The sequence below is a fragment of the Chlorocebus sabaeus genome, chromosome 5 (assembly GCF_047675955.1).
Source record: "Chlorocebus sabaeus isolate Y175 chromosome 5, mChlSab1.0.hap1, whole genome shotgun sequence".
NCBI classification, from domain to species: domain Eukaryota; kingdom Metazoa; phylum Chordata; class Mammalia; order Primates; family Cercopithecidae; genus Chlorocebus; species Chlorocebus sabaeus.
The window spans coordinates 55005492-55028231 of NC_132908.1; the positions used below are offsets into that span (position 1 = coordinate 55005492).

General features: G+C 52.0%; 1 protein-coding gene across 2 annotated transcripts in view; it reads right to left on the reverse strand.

Annotated features, from left to right (window-relative positions):
- The window catches only part of CNGB1 (cyclic nucleotide gated channel subunit beta 1), an 88325-nt gene that overhangs the window by 58031 nt on the left and 7554 nt on the right, over window positions 1–22740 (reverse strand). The window contains exons 4-13 of one of the 2 annotated variants that reach the window (XM_073015419.1): window positions 22163–22253; window positions 22032–22062; window positions 21757–21802; window positions 20066–20141; window positions 19716–19764; window positions 19121–19298; window positions 17633–17708; window positions 16519–16555; window positions 9496–9655; window positions 8473–8559 (exon numbers count right to left, since the gene is read on the reverse strand). In XM_073015419.1, coding sequence (XP_072871520.1) covers window positions 8473–8559; window positions 9496–9655; window positions 16519–16555; window positions 17633–17708; window positions 19121–19298; window positions 19716–19764; window positions 20066–20141; window positions 21757–21802; window positions 22032–22062; window positions 22163–22253 — 831 coding nt within the window. Of the gene's footprint in view, window positions 1–8472; window positions 8560–9495; window positions 9656–13740; window positions 14491–16518; window positions 16556–17632; window positions 17709–19120; window positions 19299–19715; window positions 19765–20065; window positions 20142–21756; window positions 21803–22031; window positions 22063–22162; window positions 22254–22740 lie in introns of those variants that run through there. The other variant, XM_007993489.3, reaches the window with a different exon arrangement.

Genomic DNA, 22740 nt, shown 5'->3' on the forward strand with positions numbered 1-22740 from the left:
CAGCAGGCACACATAGTGATACGGCCAGCGGGGAGGCTGCAGTGGGCAGGGAGGGCTGTGGCAAATTGGAGAACCCATGTCCATTTGAAGGCAGCAACCCCCACTCCACTGGAAAAGGGGGCCAGGTGGCCAGATCATTCACAAAGCCTGAAATATATGTTTCTAAGGTGAAGTTGTCTGATGTTTAGATGCTGATAATTCAAATTAATATATGTTTATTAATATGCTGTAGCCAAAAGAACCTGTCTCCTGGCTAAATTAGATGTCTGTGTGCAACCTCTGGGTTAAAATGATGACTCAGGACTAGGAGCCAATGTGATTTTTGTAGTTTGGATTAGTTCCTGCTTCCTAACAGCCCCTCCCCACCCCTCAGACTCCTGTCATCCAGGGGCTCACAGAGGATGCTCTGGGGTGTCTGCCACCCAGGAAACCTGAATGCATCATTCTCTACCCAGAGGGTCAAGTCTCAGCCCTCCCGAGCAAGGACGGTGGGGTAGGAAGGTGGGGACGGGATTGTTGCCTAGTCAGTCTGGAGCCAGCTGCTTGGCAGCAGAAATCAGTCGGTAATCACACTGCCACAGCGGCTCCTGGGCTGTGTGCCAGGCACTCTGCATGCAAAGTCTCCCCAGATCCTCCTCCAAATTACCCTGAGAAATCTATAAATGCGGTACACCACAGCAACAAAATCATATGATCATCTCAACAGATGCAGAAAAAGCAATTGACAAAATTCAGCATCGTTCCATGATCAAATCTTTCAACAAATTACGTATAGAAGGAATGGAACGCAATACAACAAAGGCCATGTATGACAGGCCCACAGCTGACATCATACTCAATGGTGAAAAGCTGAAAGCCTTTCCTTTAAGATCAAGAACAAGACAAGCATGCCTACTCTCACCAGTTCTTTCTTTTTCTTTTTCTTTTTTTTGTTTTGTTTTGTTTGTTTGTTTGTTTTTGAGCAGGGTCTTACTCTGTCACTAAGGCTGGAGTGCAGTGGCATGATCATGGCTCACTACAGCCTCAACCTCCCGGGCTCAAACCATCCTCCTGCCTCAGTCTCCTGAGTAGCTGGGACTACAGGCATGCGCCACCACTCCTGGCTATTTTTGGTTTTGTTTTGTTTTGTTTTGGGTTTTTGGTATTTTTAGTAGAGACAGGGTCTTGCTACATTGCCCACGCTGGTCTCAAACTCCTGGCCTCAAGTGATCCTCCCACCTTGGTCTCCCAAAGTGCTGGGATTACAGATGTGACCCACCACACCTGACCCACTCTCACCAGTTCTATTCAATATAGTATAAGAGGTCCTGGCTAGAGCAACTAGGCAAGAAGAAGAAATTAAAGGCATCCAAATTGGAAGGGAAGAAATTAAATTGTTCCTCTTTGCAGATAACTTGATCTTATATATTAAAAAACCCTAAAGATTCCACCACAAAAACTGTTAGAACTGATAAACCACTTCAGTAAAGTTGCAGGATATAAAATCAACATAGAAAATTCAGTAGCATTTCAATATGCTAACAATGAACTATCTGAAAAAGAAATGAAACAACGCTATTTACAATAGCTATAAAGTAAAATAAAAAGCTTAGGAATAAATTTATTCAAGAAGGTGACAGAACCGTATGCTGAAAACTACAAAACATCGATGAAAGAAACTCAAGAAGATTGCTCAGTGTGGTGGCTCATGCCTGTAATCTCAGCATTTTGGGAGGCTGAGACAGGAGGATTGCTTGAGCTCAGGAGTTTGAGATCAACCTGAACAACAAGGCAAAATCCTATCTCTATAAGATACAAAAACTAGCTGGGTGTGGTGGCATGTGCCTGTGGTCCAAGCTACTTGGAAGGCTGAGGTGGGAGGACTGCTTAAGCCTGGGAGGTAGAGGCTGCAATGAGCTGTGATTATACCACTGTACTCCAGCCTGGGCAACACAGCAAGACCCTGTCTCAAAAAACAAAACAAACAACAACAACAACAACAACAAAAAACCCTACCCACATTGATTGAACACCACTTGAATGTAAAATCTGAAACTATAAAACCACTTGAAGAAAATATAGGGGAAAAGCTCTATGACATCAGTCTAAGCAGTGATTTTTAAAAATATGAACCCAAGAGCACAGGCAATGAAAGCAAAAATATACAAAATGGGATTACATCAAACTAAAAAGCTTCTGCACAGCCAAGGAAACCATCAACAGACTGAAGAGACAACCTACAGAATGGGAGAAAATACTTGCACACCATAAGTTGAATAAGAGGTTAATATCCAAAATATATAAGAAACTCAATTGTAAGAAAAAAACTGGTTTAAAAAAATGGGCAGAGAATCTGAATAGACATGTCTCAGTGTCTCAAAAGATGACATACAAATGGCCAACAGGTATATGAAAAGATGCTTAACATCACAAATCATCAGAGAAATGCAAATCAAAACCACAATGAAATATCAACTTCTCACCTGTTAGAATGGCAATTATCAAAAAGACAAGATAGGCCGGGTGCAGTGGCTCACACCTGTAATCCAAGCACTTTGGGAGGCTGAGGCGGGAGGATCATGAGGTCAGGAGTTCGAGACCAGCCTGGGCAACATAGTGAAACCCTGTCTCTACTAAAAATACAAAAATTATGCAGGTGTGGCGGCACACTCCTGTAATCCCAGCTACTTGGGAGGCTGAGGCAGGAGAATCGCTTGAACTCAGGACACAGAGGTTACAGTGAACTGAGATTGCACCATTGCACTCCAGCTGGGGCAACACAGTGAGACTCTGTCCCCCGCCCCCGCCCAAAGACAAGATAACAAGTGTTGGTGAGGATGCAGTGGAAAGGGAACACTTATAGGCTGTTGGTGGGATTGTAAATTAACACAACCATTATGGAAAAGAATACGGAAGTTCCTCAAAAAGTTAAAAATGGAACTAGCATATGATTCAGCTGTTGGGTACAGATCCAAGGGAAATGAAAACAGTATGTTGAAGAGATGTCTGCACTCCTGTCATTGCAGCATTAATTTTTTTTTTTTTTTTTTTTTTTCGAGACAGAGTCTCGCTGTGTCGCCCAGGCTGCAGTGCAATGATGCGATCTCGGCTCACTGCAACCTCAGCCTCCTGGGTTCAAGTGATTCTCCTGCCTCAGCCTCCCTAGTAGCTGGGAGTACAGGCCCACGCTACCACACCCAGCTAATTTTTGTATTTTTAGTAGAGTCAGGGTTTCACCATGTTGGCCAGGCCGGTCTCGAACTCCTGACCTCAAGTGATCCACCTGCTTCGGTCTCCCAAGTGTCTATCAACAGATAAGTGAATCAAGGAAATGTCCTATATATGCACAGAAGAATTCAGCCTTTAAGATGAAGGAAACTTTGTCATTTGTGAACCTTGAGGACATTATGTTAAGTGAAATAAGCTAAACACAGAAAGATACATACCATATGATCTCACTTATATGTGTAGTGTAAAAAGGTTGAACCCACAGAAGGAGAGAATAAAATGGTAGTTACCAGGGGCTGGGGAGGGGCAAGGGTTGGAGAGATGTTGGTTAAAGGGTACAAAGGTTCTGCTAGATAGAAAGCATAAATGTGAGAGATCTATTATACAGCATGTGACTCTAGTTAATAGCAATGTATTGTATTTGTAAAAATTGCTAAGAGTAGATCTAAACTGTTCTCACCACAAAAAATTATGAACATATGAGGAAATGTGCATGTTAATTAGCTCGATTTAGCCATTCCACAATGTATACATATTTCAAAACAACAATTATACACAAAAATACATACAATTTTTGTCAATTGAAAAAATAATTAGGCTGGACACGGTGCTCATGCCTGTAATCCCAGCACTTTGGGAGGCCGAGGCGGGCAGATCACTTGAGGTCAGGAGTTTGAGACCAGCCTGGCCAATATGGCAAAACCCACCTCTACTAAAAATACAAAAATTAGCCAGGCGTGGTGGTGCACGCCTGTAATCCCAGCTACTCGGGAGACTGAGGTAGTAGAATCGTTTGAACCCAGGAGGCAGAGACTGCAGTGAGCCAGGATTGTGCCACTTGACTCCCTGGGCAACAGAGCGAGACTCTGTCTTTAAAAAAAAATAAACCAGAAAAGAAAAAATAATTAACTTTTTAAAAGAGCCTAGGAAAAAAAAAAAAACCCAAATCTCACATAACCCTGACAGATTGGAACTGTTACTGCTCACATGCAAGCTGAGAAAACAGAGGCTCAGAGAGTTTGGATGGCCGATCCACGGTCATACCACCTGTGCAAGGTGGGCCTGGATAAGATACTGCATCCCTGACTCCAAGGCCACGTGCTTAACGCTCTGTTTCACTGCCTGCCTCTGAGTATTTTGGAGACTGTGCCTTCTACACTAAGAAGTCAGCCTTGCACAAATGGGTTAAAGACAGGTCTCTGGCTGCAAGGGGGATGACTGGATGACTTTCCTGAAATAGATACAGGGTCTGTCTCGGCTCTCTGCCTACAGCACAAAGGCTCAGAAAATGAACTGCCCACAGGCCCAGCCAGAGGCTTCCTGGGGTCCTGCTTATTCCAGTATCAGACCAGAAGCCACCGTATGGCCTTGGGCAAGTCACCTCAAAGCCCTTGGGCTGCCTCTGTCTGCTCATCTGTCAAATGGGTAGGATTTGCCTGGCCTGTGCAGCCTGACCTATTTGAGTAAGATCAGAAGGGCCAATGAGAATCTCATAGAAAAGTCATAAAAGGACTGCCAGGTATTGTTCTGGTGATTCTTCTGGATTCGTCATCACTAAACATTAGAAGCAGCTTTCCTTGTAATGCCAAGAATCCCGGCTCTACACTTCAGAGACAGGGCCCTGTCTCTGAACCTCAGTTCTCTCATGTGTGAAATGGGATGAGAGAATAATAGAATCTGCCATTCAGGCTGCCTTAGCCATGAGTGGCATGGAAAAAAATTGTAAGTCAAATGGAAGTCATTATTATTGTTCTTGTCATTATTATTATTCATCCCAGAGGAGGCAGCGATCTGCAGGGTTATGAAATCACCCACGTGGACTGAGGAACCTTTTGCACAAACATCCCCAGCAATCAAAACACCTAAACAGCCCAGTCGTGGCGCTGTCAGCATCACCAGGGGCTGTCTAGAAACGATGTACCAAAGCCACATGACCCCTGCTTGACAGGGTGCCCAGTGCCTGCCAAGGTCCCCTCTTGCACAGCCCAGAAGCAGCAAGCCATCAACTTCCAGAAAGTTCCCAAGTCCCAGGGATTTCCAAGCAGAGAAACAGACAGATTGGTTGAGGTGGGCTTCCTGGAGGCCGCCCCCCCCCAACCCACACTTTCCAAGTTTAAGATCCAGGGAGCAGCAGTGGCAGCCAGCTCTCAAAAGCTTACCCGTCCACTCCTCCTCCCCTGTGCCATCCCGCAGGCCGTGCCCCAATGCTACGGTCCTCACTGTCACCTTCAGCAGACTCTCCACCTGAAATCCTAGCCCCAAAAGCACGAAGGAGGGAAGACTTAGGGAGGGGCAGCCACCTACTTGGGTCTCTCGGTCAGGGCCAGTCAGGATGCCCATGGTGCAGGGGTTCAGCTGAGGGCTGTGACATTCATCCCAAGCCTGGGTGGGTGCATGCAAGTGGGAGCCCAGCTCCCGAGCCAGTGTGGCTCCAGTGGCAGAGGAGCCAGCAATCCTTCCTGCTTCTAATCAGATTGAGGAGATGTGCAGGGAACGGCAGAAGCATCCCCAGGGAGGCCAGGTGGAACCAAAAGGCCGTGGTTGCTAGGGAAAGCTGAGCTGTTGCCTGTAGAGATCGGGTCTCTAGGCAACTGGGTCTCATCTGCCCGTTACCGGGCCCTCATGTCATCAGTAACCTGTGTCTCTGCAAAGCTGGCCAAGAGCATCCGTCCCCAGCCAGTGACAGCCCAGTTTTGCTTGCCCTGGGCCTCACACCCTCTGGCCCTGGCCCTGTGATCACCCACTCTGTCACTCCCTTGCCCCTCCCTGGGCCTGGAGCCCAAAAGTTTCCTGAGTTCAAAACTCTGGGTGAACATTTGTGTGAAGACGTGCACGCCTGCAGCATCTGCAGGTGACTCCGATGCATGTGCATGTGTGCAAGACTGTCGCGTGCATGTGTGCAAGTGTGTACATGTGTGCCTGTGTGCACACACATGTATGAACATGTATGAGTGTGCTGCCTGTGCTTGTGCATATATGCAGGATGTGTGTGGGTATAAATGTATGCATGCCTGTACATGTAAGTGTGTGCATAACCCAGCATATATGTCTGTGTCGGTGTGCTGGTGTATACGGGTATAGTGCAGATATGCGTGTGTGTGCCCATGTGTACTGCATTCTGAGAACATATGTATAGTTAGTGCTCGTGTGCACACGCATGTATGTGAGCATAGTTGATCACTGGACTTCAAAGGGTGTCTCAGATCCAGAGCAGTGGCAAATACAGGGGTTTTCCTGCCTGGGTGTTAGGTGTGTACGTTCAGCAAGGGAGCCACTTGTAGCTATGCACTCCACACAGAAGCATAGCTCCATAGAAGGCAGAGGGCAAACAAGCTGCTCTAATGAAACCAGACTGCAGCTAAGTTCTTCACCTTGCTGGGACTGCAGGGTGGCTCAGAAGGCAGAATTAGGACAAGTCAGGAAGGGATAGAAGCCACAGGAAAGCAGGCTTAGTTTTGGTGTAAGAAATAATTTCACAGGTCAGAGGGGAATATGGATGTAATGGACAGCCTTTGAGAGGTTGTGAGTTTCCCGTCACTGGTGGTAAGCAAGTCGAGGCTGTGTGACCTCCTGTCAAGAATGGAAAGAGTCTATGTGAACTGAGTAAGGATGGACTAAAAGCAGATGACACTGAACAGGCCTCCAGCTCTGAAATCCTGTTTAACTATTTCCTGACTAGAACAAAAAGAGGCCATCAGCGGGATGAGAACAACAGTGGCCATCGATGGGGCACTTACTCCAGGCCTGGTCCTACCACTTCCATCATCACCGCTGGCCCTGATGACCCCCTGCAGGAGGCTTGTATTATCCCCCACTTTACAGATGTGGAGACAGAAGCTCTGAGCGGGTGCACCACTGGCCCTGGTCATTTCACTAACAGAAGCAAAGTGGTATTGGTGTTTCGCATGCCAAAGCCTGTGCTCCTAACACTCACGGTGCTATCCTATCTCAGGCTGTGGCCAGACAGACAGGTCAGGGAGAAAGGATGCGGGTCATGAGGTACCTATGGTGGGCAGAGAGACACGGACATAATGCCAGGGGACTGGCGCAAGGACAGAGTAACTTACTATCACCTGGCCCACCATAACAGTCTCCTCACTGTTCTCCCTGCCTCAGTCTTTCTCCAACACAGCTGCCGGATCATGCTACTCTCCTGCTTATGAACCTTCAATGGCTCCCTATTGCCTTTGGGAAAACAAGTTCAAGGCTTTACAACCTGCTTTTGAGGCAGTCCTTCTTTCTTCTTCTTTTTTTTTTAAATAGAGATGGGGTTTTGCTACATTGGCTAGGCTGGTCTTCAACTTATGGGTTCAAGTGATCCACCCACCTCGGCCTCCCAGAGTGCTGGGATTGCAGGCATGAGCCACCATGACTGGCTGACCTTCTTGAAACACTAACTTGGCTTCTAGGCCCCACACTCTTCTTGTCTCTTCCCTGCTCACGGGTGCCTCCTCCTCAGTCCTTTTTTGTTCCCCATCTTCCCAACCTCTGGTCTTGTCCATGAGCCTCTCCTCTATCCACACTTGCTCCCTGGGCATCTCCTTGAACCCCATAGCTTTCAATGCCACTCACATGCCCAGAATCCCAATGTCACATCTCCAGCCCCACCTCTCCCACTCCTAACTCCAGGCACAGGTGTCTAACTGCCTGCTCTTCCCCATGCGTATCCCCCTGTCCAGCCATTCTTCCATAGTGTTTCCTGATCTCCAGTGCTTAACTTTTATTTTAACTGAACTCTTCTGTGTGTTTAGCGTTGAAATCTATGGATGTGGGTGGACGATCGACCATTACTGGGCAGTAGAGTAGAACCCAGGACAGCCCTGGAAGGCATCAAAGGCAACCAAGGCGGGTGGATATGGAGGGGAGTCAGCCTTGGCTTTGTGAATAATGGGAGAACTGGGAGTCCACTGCATATGCCCATGCAGTCAACTAACATTTATTTGGTGCCCACTGTGTACCAGGCACCGTTCTAGGCTCTAGGGACATGGCAATGAAAGCAACAGATAAAAGTCCCAGCCCTCTTGGAGGCTGCATTCTAGTGTATATGTAGAGGGATGTGGAGTGGTAGGTAATATGATTCCCAGGTCATGATGAGCACAGCAGAGGAACCCCAGCTTCTCCCAGCCTCTCTGGTCAAAGCCCAGCCTCACACAGCACAGAACAAGAGAAAGGAGCTCCCATGAGCAGCAAAGAGTGCCCAGACCCCAGGAGCTCAGCCAACCCCAGCCCCAGGACCATCCCCAGCCAGGTGAGCAAACGACTTACTCAGTCACCTCCTCCTCCTCTTCCTCCTCCTCCTCTTCCTCTTCCTCCTCCTCATCTTCTTTCTCCTCTTCAATCCTGGACAGCTCTCTAAGTTGGGGTTAGAGGCAGGAGGTGAGTCCACCTGAAGCTGCCCCACTGAGTCTACCTCTTGCCCCCATTTTCTGTAGGATGTCCCATGACTCCTGAGCCCAGACCTGGACTTTCCAACCAAGGCTCAACCTGGGGAGCCCCACCTGAGCAACTCTGAACTCTCTCTGGCAACAAACCCTCTCCTCTGCATGAGGGGACTGTCCCAGCCACTGTCCTGGTGGTGACCCTAGGTCAGCCTCTGATCCTCTCTGGTCCTCAGTTTCCCCATCTTAGCTATGTAAGTTACGGACTTCAGAACCCAAGACCCCCCGCTGTCACCAAGCATCTCTAGTAGGAACGAAGATTGCAACATCCCTATGGAAAGCGACTTGGCGGTCATGACCACAAATCCACATTCTCACGTCCAATGACCCACAATTCCCCTCTAGAAATCTCCTGCAGATGTATTCACACACGTGCAAAGACATGCATACAAGAGTGCCTGTTGCAGAATTGTTCATTATAACAAAAATTTGGAACCAACCTAAATGTCCATCAATAGTGAATAATAAATTATGGTACAGCCATATGATGGAATACTATGCAGCAGTGAAAAATGAAGATGCTCTCTATATCCTGAATGTGGAAAGACCTCAAGGTATGTCGTTGAATAAATATAGCAAGGTGCAGATAGGTACATGTGCTATGCTACCTTCTGTACAGAAAGAAAAAAGGAGGGAGATGTTAGCTTGCATATGCCCAGACTGTCTGTAGAGTGGCACATAAGAACCTGGTAGCCATTATACCCATGGGAGAAGGATGGCTGTATGAAGGCAGGGGGAAGCAGGTTTGGTTCCTGCTCTGTGCCTTTTTATACCTTTGGGATAAGGTACTGCATGTTTGGTACCTTCTCAAACAATAACTAATCTTTTAGGGTCTTCTCAGACTCCCCACCTCGGCATCTTTTCCACGGCTTTGTTCTCCTCTTCATAAGCTGGAACCACCTCTGTACCCTGTGAGCTGGTACTGACATCCTGGTGGGCATCCTCCCAGTGCGGTTCAACCTCTTCTAGGACGAGGTCAGGCTCCACTTGCCCTCCAGGAAGGATGCTGACTGCAGGGAACACAGGAAGAGCCATTTATGGGATGTGCAGGGGAGTGGGCTTGGGCCTCCGAGTCCCAGGGACCCCGCAGGGAGCCCTGGCTGTGGCCAGCAGTGCCTCAGTGCTTAGTCAGGCAGTGGGGAAATGGCACTTTCCATTTTCAGCGTGACCAGATCGGTGTTCCGGTGATGGGCTGAAGCCTGTGCTCATTCACTCTGTCTCCATCATCTTCCCCCCTTTTCCTCTTGAGACAGAGCTTTGATTATGGTTGAACCTGTTTCTCACTGGGGCCTCCTTCTTAAAGGTTTGTGCAGAGGCAGAAACAATGTTTCCAGTCACAGCATCACAGGGATGCTAAACGGCCCAGGTTCAGGGTCCACCTGGCCGCATCCAGGTGCAGGTAGCCTGGATTGTCCTGAGGGATGCAGAGAGAGCTTCCTGCTCTGTAGATGTCACCCCCTGGTGACAGCAAGCTCATATGCTCAGCATTTGCTTCTGAGAGTCCTTCCCTCCCTCCTGGGTCTAGAGGCTCCACCCTCCAGGGAAACTCCACTTCCTCATGGGGGTGGTCCCGCCTTCAGATGGGAGTCTAATTTTCAACATTTCTTCACCTATCCTGGTCCTTGACAACGAAAACACCCTGGGCCTGTGAGCTTGGCAGATGCTCAAAGGGAGTGCAGAGCAGTCCATCAGGAACCTAAGCCTATCCCCAGGCTGGTGTCAGCGACAAAGGACAACGCCTGGACACCAGGTGTCCCCCAAAAGCTCCAGGGATCTTGGTGGCCCTCAGCCAAACATAAATTAGTAATAGTGACTTTTTTGTGGTTGAGACAGGGTCTTGCTCTGTCGCTCAGGCTGGAGTGCATTGGTGCAATTATGGCTCACTGCAGCCTCGACCTCCTGGGCTTCAGCATTCCTCCCACCTCAGCCTTCTGAGTAACTGGGACTACAGGCATGCACCACCATACCCGGGTAGTAGTAACGATGACTTTAAATGGAAGCTGGCCTCAAGTCTTATCCTGAGACTTTGGCTGTTATTGTTCATAATGTTGCATAACAACAATCATAGTAAGAGCAGCTGCATTTTTGAGCACTTCCTATGTGCCAGGACCTGTGCTGAGTGATTTATGTGGAATAACTCGATTAGTCCTCACATCAACATTTCGAGGTTATAATTAGCATCCCCATTTTATTTTCCCTCTTTTATATTTTTCTCCCCATTTTACAGATGAGCAAACTGAGACAGAGATAAATACCTTATTTTATGGGGTGCTTCCTATTGCCAGGCACGTAGCTCCCCACCTCTAGGTACAGATATCAGCCCTATCTCACAGATGAGGTGCTGCCTGCCCTCTAGGGAAGCCCCAAGCGCATCCCGAACTAGCTGTTTCCAGGTTGCTTCCGGCTCCTCTGGCCCTGCAAACGCCCCTGGGGTTTGGTCAGGGAGGCTCCTCCAAGTGTGACCCTGAGTCCGGTGGTGGGACGCGTTGTCCAGGTCAGTCTATGCTGCTGTCCAGCAATGGTGCAGTGTCTCCACTCTAAGCAGCCCCTTGGGGTGCCAGTTCCTGCCTGGGCGTAGCAGGGGACATGCAGGGAACAGAACATCTCGCCTGACAGCACGTGAGCTTTCACAGCAGCCCCAAAGGGCAGGAACGGTACTTTCCCCCTTTTAAAGAGAGCCAGCTCAGATAGGCTGAGTGTCTTGTCCCAGGCCACACAGGAAGGTGGAGGCAGAGCCAGGTGCCCTGACTCCCGTTTTCCCAGTGCACTATCCCAGGTGACAAATGTGTCCCATGAGCGCCTCCTGGCATCAGCGGCCACTCCTTACGGGGCACTGTCCTTAAGAATTGATGACGTCCTTGCTTCCACACTGCCTTTCCTTTCCATTAACCTTTTCTTTTTAGGCCCTATTTAGTGCGTGGGTGTTTCATAAGCATTTCTTTCTTTTTTTTTTTTTTTGAGACAGAGTCTCGCTGTGACACCCAGGCTCGAGAGCAATGGTGCGATCTCGGCTCACTGCAACCTCCGCCTCTTGTTCAAGCGATTCTCATGCCTCAGCCTCCTGAGTAGCTGGGATTACAGGCACGTGCAACCACATCTGGCTAATTTTTGTGTTTTTAGTAGAGACGGGGTTTCACCATATTGGCCAGGCTGGTCTCGAACTCCTGACCTCAGGTGATCCACCCACGTTGACCTCCCAAAGTGCTAGGATTACAGGCATGAGCCACTGTGCCCAGCCTCATTTCCTCCTTTCATCTCTGCAGCAGGCCTGTAAGATGTGTCCTATACTGCTCCCATTTTACAGCTAAAGATTCTGCAGCTCTGAGAGGAGGACAGTGCCCAAGATTACCAACCTGGAAGGGGAGGGATGGGGTATGCTGTTACACAGCCCCCAGGGCAGGCCCCCAGGAGGCCTGGTGCAGGAACCGCTGGCCCACCCCTGAAACTCCGACCGCCCCTCTCTACAGGTGTCTGATTCATAGCTCGCCCAGCTTCTCCGTGGCCCTACCGAGGTGTTCAGGAGCTATGAGTGCTACAGTTCCCATAGAAACTGCCACTCCACCCTGGCATGCCACCTCTTGGTCAGTGGCCTCTCTGCCCTCAGGGCTGTCAAATGAGGTTCTGACCCTGGCCGATGAAAGTCAACAGTCTTGGTCGGACGCAGTGGCTCACGCCTGTAATCCCAGCACTTTGGGAGGCTGAGACAGGCAGATCATGAGGTCGAGAGATCAAGACCATCCTGGCCAACATGGTGAAACCCCTTCTCTACTAAAAATACAAAAATTAGCCGGGCATGGTGGCATGCGCCTGTAGTCCTAGCTACTCGGGAGGCTGAGGCAGGAGCGTTGCTTGAACCCGGGAGGTGGAGGTTGCAGTGAGCCGAGATCACACCACTGCACTCCAGCCTGGTGACAGAGCAAGACTCCATCTCAAAAAAAAAAAAAAAAAAAGTAAAAAAAGAACGAAAGTCAACAGCTTCATGTGGGAAGGAGCGCCTACTTCCAGGATCAGCAGGCAGGAGCCTGGGCACATGAATTCTAGGCTAAGGCACCCACCTGGACCCCTGGGTCTCTGTCAAAGCCTGAGCCCTAACTCCAAACCTCCACCCTTTCTGGCAGGCCTGGGTCATGATACCCCCTTCCTCTGCCTCTCCCTGGCCCAGGCTCACATCTCCTCCCACCTGGCCCCAAAGCACTAACCTCTCACTGGGTGTTTCTCAAAGTATGGTCCCAGCCTCTCCCCAACATCAGAATCATCTGAGAAAGCAGGTACTTCTCAATAAAGCAGATTCTTCCATAAACATTGCTTGGTCATGAAAGAGGAGAGGAGAGGAGAGGGGAGGGGAGGGGAGGGGAGGGGAGGGGAGGGGAGGGGAGGGGAGGGGAGGGAAAAAACAGAACCAGATTCCAAGCTCCCAGTACTCTTGAGTCACAAAATCTGGGGTAGGACGTTCTTCATAGTTGGCCCCAGGTGCCTTGGAAGGGTCCCTGCTTTGATTGCTTTCCCTGTCTCCAAGGCTTGTTCAGCCTCAGAGTAATCTTTCTGAAGTTACTCCCCTGCTCAATCACCTTCAATGGCTCCCCATTGCCTACAGCCTAGTCTCCTAGAGTCAGGCCCCAGCTTCTCTAGTTTTATCTTCTGCATTAAGGATGCTGGGCTCCACATTAGCTGAAGTCCCACCACTCTCCTGTATACCTCTACTGGGATTGCCCCACCTCATCACCCGTTTGAGACCTCAGGGATCTCGAATCCAAAGGCCTGCCCAGCCAGTGTGATGATGTATACAAATGAAGGGGCAGGTGCCAACTGCCTTCAGGTGCCAGCAGCTGCCCAGACTGTCCTCACAAGCACCGTGTGGGCCCATTACAGCCAGGTCTACCCAGTTTTCTAGAGAAGCCGGATTTTTTCATGTAAAGCTACCTGATTTTTAAATGTTGGCAATCAATTCTAATTTTTAAAATCACTCCATGGCCCAAACAAAGACATGTGTGGGCCAGCTGGGAGCCAGGACCCCTGGCTCAGGACCCCTGGCTAATTCCTCCCCTCCTGCAACTTAATACCCCAAGCCCAGGGCTATTCAGTCCACCCACTTTTAAAATCTAAACCCTTCTTTTAGCTTTATCCTAAGCAATAATATCATGCAGTCACAGGTTTGATGTGCTCATTTACGCTCTTTTAATGTTAATGAAAACGTTTGTTGCTGCTCACTGGCGTCCCCAAGCCTTGGAAGGAGAGAGTGTGGCCAGGCCTAGGGAGAACCTCTTCTGGGAAAAACTGTATCTTGTCGAGGTGCTGATGGTGCCAGGTACCACACTGGGGGCTGTGCACGCGTCCTCTCAAAGAGATGCTCAATACTGAGTCCTCCATCCATGGGGCTTTCTAATTTATTAATTAAAAAAAGGTTTTTTAGAGACAGGGTCTCAGTGTGTTGCCTACAGTGGTCTCGAACTTCCGGGCTCAAGCAATCCTCCTGCCTCAGCCTCCCAAAGTGCTGGGATTACAGGCGTGAGCCACCACGCCCGGCTATGGGGCTTTTCCACAGCCCTCTGGGGGTAAGTCCTGCTGTCTAGCCTAAATCTTGCAGGCTGCGCATGGCTGGCCTTCCCCTTGTTCTGGTCTGGGAGGCTCTGGGGCTGGTGCAGGTGACGCTGGCTCCCTTTGTCCTGCCTGGGAGTATGTGGACAGGGAGGGGTTCGCTGTTCAAATAGGGTGGGGTGTCAGTGGCCACCTCCCCCCGGAAGGTCTTCTCTTCAGGGCATCCTTCTTTCCTTCCATCCGTGTGTCCATCTGAGCTCTCCCAGATTCCCTTCTCCCTTATTTCAGAGACCTCCAGCTCCCATCACCCCTGAAACAAAGGAGAAGACAGGGTGGGTGGCTGGGTGGACAGGCGGAAGGAATGAGTGAGTGAGTGAGTGGATGAGTGAATGAATGGGGAGGGTAGGGGACACATAACCCCCAGCCCCTGAGAGTCTCCCCATGACATGGGACGTGAGTGGAATAGTGTCTCCCAAAAAGATAATTCCGAGTCCTAACCCCATTATCTGTGAATGTGACCTTATTTGGAATAGCTTCTTTGCAGGTGTGATTAAGTTAAGGATCTCAGAGTGAGATCATCCCGGATTTAGGGTGGGCCCTAAATCCAACGACTGATGTCCTTTTAAAAGAACGGAGAGGGAGGCTTGACACACACAGACACAGAGGTAAAGGCTGTGTAGAGACGGAGGCGGGGACTGGAGGACAGCCAGAAGCCAAGGCTCGCCAAGGACCACGAGTGGCCAGCAGGAGCAAGGAGAGCGGGACGGGCATGTCTCGCTCAGAGCCCCAGGAGGAGCGGACCCTGCCAAAGCCTTGACCCTGGACTTCTGACTGCTGAACGGTGGGAGAATCAGTGTCTGTTGTTCTAAGCCACCCAGTGTGTGCACATCTGTTATGGCAGCCCTAGAAAAGAAAACCAAGCCAGCTCCCCGCCCTGTGCCCATGAGCCTGCCCACATGGCTACCCAGCGTCCACCCATAACCCACATGCTCCAGACATTGCAGGGAGGCCCTGGCTACAGCTGGCGGAGAATCCCGCCTCCTTCCAGAGGGGAAGAGAAGAGGGTTCTGGTGCTCCATCCCCAGATGCAGACCCTCTGGAGGCTCTCTGCCCCCAAGGAAATGGTTTTAGTTCCTTTAAGAGGAGGCTGCCAGGCCAGATGGACTCGATTTGCTCTATGACCTTGGGCAAGTGCTTGTGGTTCTCTGAGCTCTGCCCCCTGCCTGCCCCAACAGCCATAAGGGTCTCTGCTCTGTTGCCCCAGGTTGGCCACGAGCTTTCATGAGAGACTTCGTATGCCCTGCTTTGAGACAGGCCAGCTCTCCTCATGTCATCGCCATGATTACCATCAACCCTAACGCCCCCCATGCCTGTCCATCAGACCTGAGCTCCACAACGCACTGGCCAGTGTGTGCTCCAGGCCACCGCGGCCACCCCCAGCTTCAGGGCACTCATGGAGACCACCATTGGCCTCGTGGGGCTGGGGCTGGACACAGCCTTGCAGACACAGGGCAGAGCTCAGAGCCCTGGGACACTCTGAGGCCTGTGGTTGGAGGGCTTGTGTCCAGGATGGAACAGGGGACGCCACACCCACAGCCCCTGAGCTCTGCTCACAACTAGAACCCATCACAGGCCTGGCACATAGTAGGCTATTCTTAACTATGTACTGAATGAATGAATGGATGGATGGATGAATGAATGCCTGTTCACCGCATGCCTCTCTGGAGGCCATGAAGTGAAGAAAGAACAGATCCTGCCTCCAGCCCCTTCCTGGTCTCAGTCCTCTGTCCCCGATTCCTGGCTCGGGACTGGTCTCAGTCCTCTGTCCCTGATTCCTGGCTCAGGGCTGGGATAAAGGACATCACATGCCTCCCCAACCCAGCTGCAGGTGACAGGGACCCCTCCAGCTCAAGGGAGCTGGAGGCTATGGGGCCTGATTCCTCCAGTGAGACCCTACCCCTCTCCATTCAGCTTGGCCAAACCCATTTTCCCAGCTGCCAGGGGATGGGAGCTCTCTGGGCATTACCAGCAGGAAGGAGAGCTCATCTGACTTAGCCCTGGGACTGTTTGCTCTGGAGAGAAGCTGGACACCAGGCTCCTGGGGCCTCCAGCCACCATCTGGCTCTGGGCCAGGCTCTGGCTACCTGGCCAGGCTGAACAGAGGTAGGGCCTGCAGAGCACAGAGCTCTCTCAGCTCCAGCTCAGGAGACCCTAACTGCCCCCCGTGTGAGTCCAGGTCTGGCCAGGGACAGCCCCCTCGCCCAGATACAGTCAGACCCAAGGACACCAAGCAACCCTTCCTAATATGCACATGGGGACCCAGTAATGTGTCACTTACTGGTCTGCACATCACATATCCCAGGGGAGTCAGGCTCCTGCATGGAGAGAGAAAAAAGGGAAAATCCTGCCATGGCCTCTTCACCAGCCTCCCCATTTCAGCCACCCCTTCAAGGTGACCTTGACCCACCTCTCCAGGCCTTAGTTGTCCCATGGGATGGAGAAGAGAGTCCCGCTGTGCCCAGGATCAATGAAGGATTTGAGGTGGGGGGAGGGGGCTTTGGGAGCTCGAGCCTTGGCTCAAATGAAGCAAGGTGGGGGCGACCCCAGACAGCCACAGCAGCGGCACCTGCTCAGAAGAGCCAGGCTGAGCCCTTCAGTAACACAAAGACCCAGGACCTGGCCAGGCCTTCCTGTCTCTGGGGCCTAGACAGCTTTGTTTACAGAACTCTTTACCTCCATTCTCACAGCCCTGGGTATGAAAATGCAGGTAAAGAGTTCTGTAAACAACTGACCATTGGTCAGCTGGGACAACTGAGGTTCTGAGAGGGGCAGAGCCGAGACCACACAGCCAGGAGAGAGATTAGGCTTCCCACTTCCCAGTTCCAGGTGCTTCTATAAAGACGTTCAATTGCACCCAAGAAAAAAGGGCCAGGTTCCTGGTTCATGAGGAAGGAGAGGAACGGGTGACAGGGTGCATGAGTGCTCTCCCTGGCCACTCATGTTGGAGCCCTAGGCTATCAGGAATGCACATAGGGCCTGCCGGCTCCTGTGAGCCTTACTTCTTCCCAGAATCTGGGCATCTCTGGATCTTTGCAAATGCTTGGAGGCCACCTCCACTGGGAAGCCTTCCTTGATGCTCCCAGGAGGCCCCATTTCTGTGCCCCATGTCCTCTCTGCTCCCCCATGGAAGGACCTCCCCCACTGACTGTGAACTCCTGGCAGGAGGGGCTGGGCCACCACGTCTCAGCCCTGTGGCCACTGTGCCTCAGAGTGGGTGAAATGAACGTGGGCCATGCAGACAGGAAGGCTGGGGGAGCTGGGCTTCTACCACAGGGTCCCTTCTTCCTGCTGTGCCTTCACACCCCAGGGACACAGGCCAACCATCCTGCTCCTTACCCGAGTTCCCAAGACTCCTCCCACCAAGGCCCCCACTTCATGTGCCCGGCACTGACCTGTTCCCCTATCTTCCCATGTAGCACTGGCTGCGGCAAAGCCATCTCCAGCCTGTGCAGGACCCACGCCACCAGCCTGCAGGTGGAAGAGAGTGTGCTGTGTCCAGGTGGGAAGGGTCGTGGGGAAACTGAGGCCAAAGTCAACTCATTCACAAGGCAGAAAACAAGCCTGCCAAAAGGCAGAGCCTGCCAGGAGCCAGAGCCCAGGTTTCCAGCCTGAAAACCATTTCCGCCCCCCATACCCTCCCTAAGTGAGCTTCCGGCTACTGTTCATGCCCCAGCAGGTAGCTCAGGCTCCCCCAACCCTCCCACCCATCCCCGGAAGGGAGTGCATTTTGGGCATCTCACACATGGAAAGTGGCAACACCTGTCCTGATTTTCTTCCCTCCTTGCTTCCTTCCCTTCTCTTTTTCTTCCTTCTTTCTTTCTTGACTTGGTGGCCCAGGCTGATGTGATCATAGCTCACTCCTGTCTCAGCCTCCTGAGCAGCTGGGACTACAGGCACATGCCATCATGCCCGGCTGTTTTTTTTTTTTTTTTTTTTAATTTTTTGTAGAGATGGAGTCTTGCTATGTTGCCCAGGCTGGTCTCAAACTCCTGCTCCCACAGCTTCCCAAAGTAGTTGGATTACAGGCATGAGCCACTGCACCCAGCCTGTATCCCATTTTAAATACATGTATCCTCTGGCCCAGGAACTCCATTTCCACTGATTTATCCTCCAGATTTACTTGTGCGTGAACCCAGTGATGCATGCACAGGCTATTGATTGTGGCAAAAGAGTGAAAACAAATGTAAATGTCCACTGAGTGGTTAATAAAAACTGGTGCATCCATTTAATGCAGCTGTCAAAGAAGGAATGCAGTAAGACCTGTGTGGATAAAACCGCCTCTAAGACACATTTTTCAAGTTAAGAAAAAAAAAAAAAAGAAGCAAGCCAGACGGGGTGGCTCATGCCTGTAATCTCAGCACTTTGGGAGGCTGAGATGGTCAGACTGCTTGAGGTCAGGAGTTCTAGACCAGCCTGGCCAACACAGTGAAACCCCCATCTCTACTAAAAGTACAAAAGTTAGCCAGGCATGGTGGCCTGCACCTGTAATCCCAGCTACTCAGGAGGCTGAGGCAGGAGAATCGCTTGAACCTGGGAGGCAGAAGGTGCAGTGAGCTGAGATTGTGCCACTGCCTTCCAGCCTGGGAGACAGAGCAAGACTCTGTCTCAAAAAAAAAAAGTAAAGTGCAGAAGAGTATGTATAGTTTGCTCCTGTCAGGTGTGTGTTGAAGAAAAAAAAAAACAAACGTACCCAAAGCTTGAAAGCTTGGACATGCATAGAAATGTGGGAAAGGGCACGAAGCTGATGTGGCTGCCTTGGGAAGGGGTCTGCACACATCCAGTAGAATTTTCTTCCAGGTTTCCTGGAGGTTAGGTGTTGGGCAGGGACAAGGTACTCATCCTGCTCCCTGGTGGGAGGCGCTGCATTGAGGGTGGCTCACCTGGCAGTGTCCCTGGGTGGTGGCAGGGAGGAGGCCTGGGCCTGGGAGCTAGGCTGGGGCTCTGGAGCTGGCACTTCCTTGGGTTCCTCCTTGGGCTGCAGGGGGATGGGCGTGGGCAGGGGGGCGCTCTCCTGGGCCTGCAGTTTGGGCCCTGTTTCCTGGGGGCGTCCTGGAGGCACTAAGCAGTGGGGAAAGCAGGAGCTAGAGACGCTGTCCCTTGAGGGCTTCCTCCAACCCCTCAAGGGCACAGGGGCCAGATTCAAGGCACTAACAGGACTGAATGGGGAGCCCTTTGGGACCACTTCACCCATTCCTGTCCTCAAACAGACCAGACAGACAAGGGAACTGAGGCCCAGGGAGGGGAAGGGACTTATCCAAGACCCACAAGTCTCTTCCAGGACTCTGGCTTCCCAGTCTGGACTGGGGAGGGGATTCTGGTGTCCCCCACAACAGTCTGCTCCTGGCAAGCCCTGAACCCCATCCTAGTCTGGGTGGGGGCTAAGGGCCTCCGGGGGATTCTCCAGGGCCCAGTTGACCCCTGAGCCCAGCCCGTGACCATCCCAGGCAGCCCCCTCCCGAGCTCCCCTCCCTGTACCTGGGTCCGAGGCAGCACCTGTAGCAACTACAGGCTCATCTCTCCAGACCTGGGTGACAAACAGGGCACAAGGTCATGGGCCATAGCAAGCTCTGTGCACTTCCCCAACCCCCACTACCAGCTGTGCACTGGCCCAAGGCTGGTGAGTGGGGGGCCTGGGGGGTCTCTCCTTCTGAATCCCCGCCACCTCTCACAGTCACTCCTCCCCATCAAGGACTCTCCAAGGGGGGCATCGTCCTCTCCTGAGTTCCAGGGGGGTGGGGACAGCCTGCTGGAGGAGGCAGGCCCTCCTGGGGCCCCAGAAACCCCCCCATATACTCAACTCCCTGCCCCTCCCTTCGTTGGCTTACCTCGGAGGATCTGGGGGGCTGAGGAAGCACTCTCTCCAGATTCTGCTCCAGCCACAGGAGCAGCCGTGACCCGGGCCTGCGGAGGGGCCAGTGGTCAGCAAAGCGCCCTGAGGGAACGGGTCAGTGCACTACCTAACAGCCCACCGCGGGGCCTGGCCCCGACCAGCCCTCCCGTGCCCTCCACCGCTGCTCTGCGTAGTGGGGGCCTTGTCCTGGAAACTCTCAAAGGGCCCCAAGGCGGTGGGGAAATCCTGTCAGACTCCAATTCTGAGCCAGGGCTGGACCAGGCTCTGGAACCACAGCGGTGGCCTCCTGGAGCATCAGGGGAGAGGCAAGAGCCGCTTGAGGACCTGAGTGCAGCCCTGGGGCCTCCCTGTGCTGAAACAGACAGGGCTGGCTGGCTGCACGGGAGTGTGACCTGTGCCATCACACAAGGCCTTAGACTTAGAAGGACCTGGTTTTGGTTTCATACTCTGCTGTCACAGTCTGAAAACATTTTTAAAAAATTTTAAGGGGCCTGCATTTGCATTTGCCTGGGGCCCCGCAAATTAATTATGTGGCTGGTCCTAAGGTCAAGGGTTGGATCCCAAATCCATCTGGCCCCTGGGAAGCCCCACTCTCTTCAGAGAAGCACCATGTTCCCAGGACAACCGGTTCCCCCAGGTATGGCCCAAAAGAAGGCTGGTGAGTCCTCTAGGTGCCCTCATCCTAAATTGCTTTCGTGGTCTCAGGAATCAGCAGCATGCGTCTCAGAAGGAAGTAGAGGACCAAAAGACACAGACAGCAAGCTGCAGCAAGGAATGAATGAATGAATGAAGTGTGTGATTATATATATGTGTGTTCATTCATGCATGCATTTGTCCCATGTGTGCTGAGTCCTCACTCTGGCAGGTGCTGTGCTGGGCACCAAGGGTTTAGTAGTGACCAGGACAAAAGCCCCTGCCCTCAAGGAGCCAGCAGTCTAATGAATGAATGAGTGAAGGAATGAATGAATGGGGTGAATGGAGATGAATGCATGTCTCTGGATTTCCAGCAGAAATTACAAACTGGAAGCTTCAAGCTTACTTTGGAAGTCTACAGTGTCCTGAAAACTTCTTGATTAAAATTTGAGGTTTTTACATAAAAAGCTAGATTTCTAGCTTCTCTTGAAAACCTGTCACACAGGGCCTAAACGCTTGCAAGGAAGAGGCAGTTGAAACTGAGCAGGGCCCCTTCTCAGAGCTCCCTGGCTCCCCTCTTTGCCAGAGTCCCCCCACCAGCCTGCCACCCTTACTGATGGGGCAGCCACCCCTCCCTGAGTCAGCTCTGAGAGGTCGGACACTGAGGCCAGCCTGGGCACCCTGATGTCCCCCACAGTGAGCCAAGCCCTGCTTCCAGGCTCCACACGGAGCCTACTTACATGAAGCCCACCTGTGAGGAGTTCATCCCTGCCCCCCCCCGTTCTCAGAGGGTGGCCCCACCCAGGGACCTCTCAGTCATCCCTGGGTGCACCCAGGGACCTTCTGCCACAAACTATGAGCAGCACACGGTCCACTGTCCCCATTCTATGGCTGGAAACAGGCAAGAGGAGACGGGAGGCACGTCCAAGGTCATACCCTGAGGTGGTAACAGACCCTGCTCCTGAACCCAAGGCCCTGTTCCTCCTACCACATACATACAGATGACAGTGACACTCAGGGATAGGGACTCACCTCATGTATTGGGCCTTGAGGGCCTCATTGGGTTCATCTGTGCACCCTGCAGGGTCAGAAAATACAGAAAGGCAGTCAGCAGCAGACCTGCCCCAGCCCCCTGGGCAGCCTGGAGTGGGCATGGAGAGCCCAACTCAATCCCACGTTCGAACTCAGGGTCGATCAGATGAGAAGACCTGGCCTGGGCAGAGGCTCCCAAGGGGCAGGGCCCGTCCCAGCAACCCCTCAGCCCCTCAGCCCCACCGCTGAAAAGCCATCCTGCCCCTTGGTCTTACCTGTGTCCGCAGTGCTGCCGTGCCCCAGGATCTGCCAGGGACAGACAGTAGACATGGGCAGGGAGCCCAAGGGTAGCCTCCCCACAGCCCCTCTCCGACCCAGCCCCTTCAGCCTCCAGCCCCAGCAGTACCTGAGCCGGGTCCTCCGTGACGCTATGGACAGGCTGTGGGATCACCTTCTCCACGCCCTTCATGAGCCAGGTCAGCACCCTGCGGCTGGGACTGCGATGGACAGAGACACCAGCCTGCTGTCAACTTCCCCTAGTTCAATGAGGCCCTCGAGGCCCAAGACACTAGGTGAGTCCCCGTCCCTGAGTGTCACTGTCATCTGTATGTGTGTGGTGTGGTTATTGGAAAGTACCTACATGTACCACTGGCCCAAGGCAAGTCCGGTGTCCGAAAGAAATTGGCTTGAATCCTAAACCACTGTCTCCCAACTGGGAGACTTCAGACCCATCTCCTCCCCAAGAAACTCCATGTGCTTCTCTGGAAAATGGGGGATGCTGCTGCTTCATGAGGCCAGGCAGACCGGGTGCCATTCGGAGTCCACCCCCATGGATGCTTAGGACAGAGCAGCTGACTTTCCTCTCCGCCTGCCTCCCACTGTCCTGCTCTGAGCACACATCATGCTCCCGAAGGGCCAAGGTTTGCTGCCGGTGTAATGCTGTGGCAGAGGCTGAGCAGCCTAAATGTGAAGGTCACAGCCTCC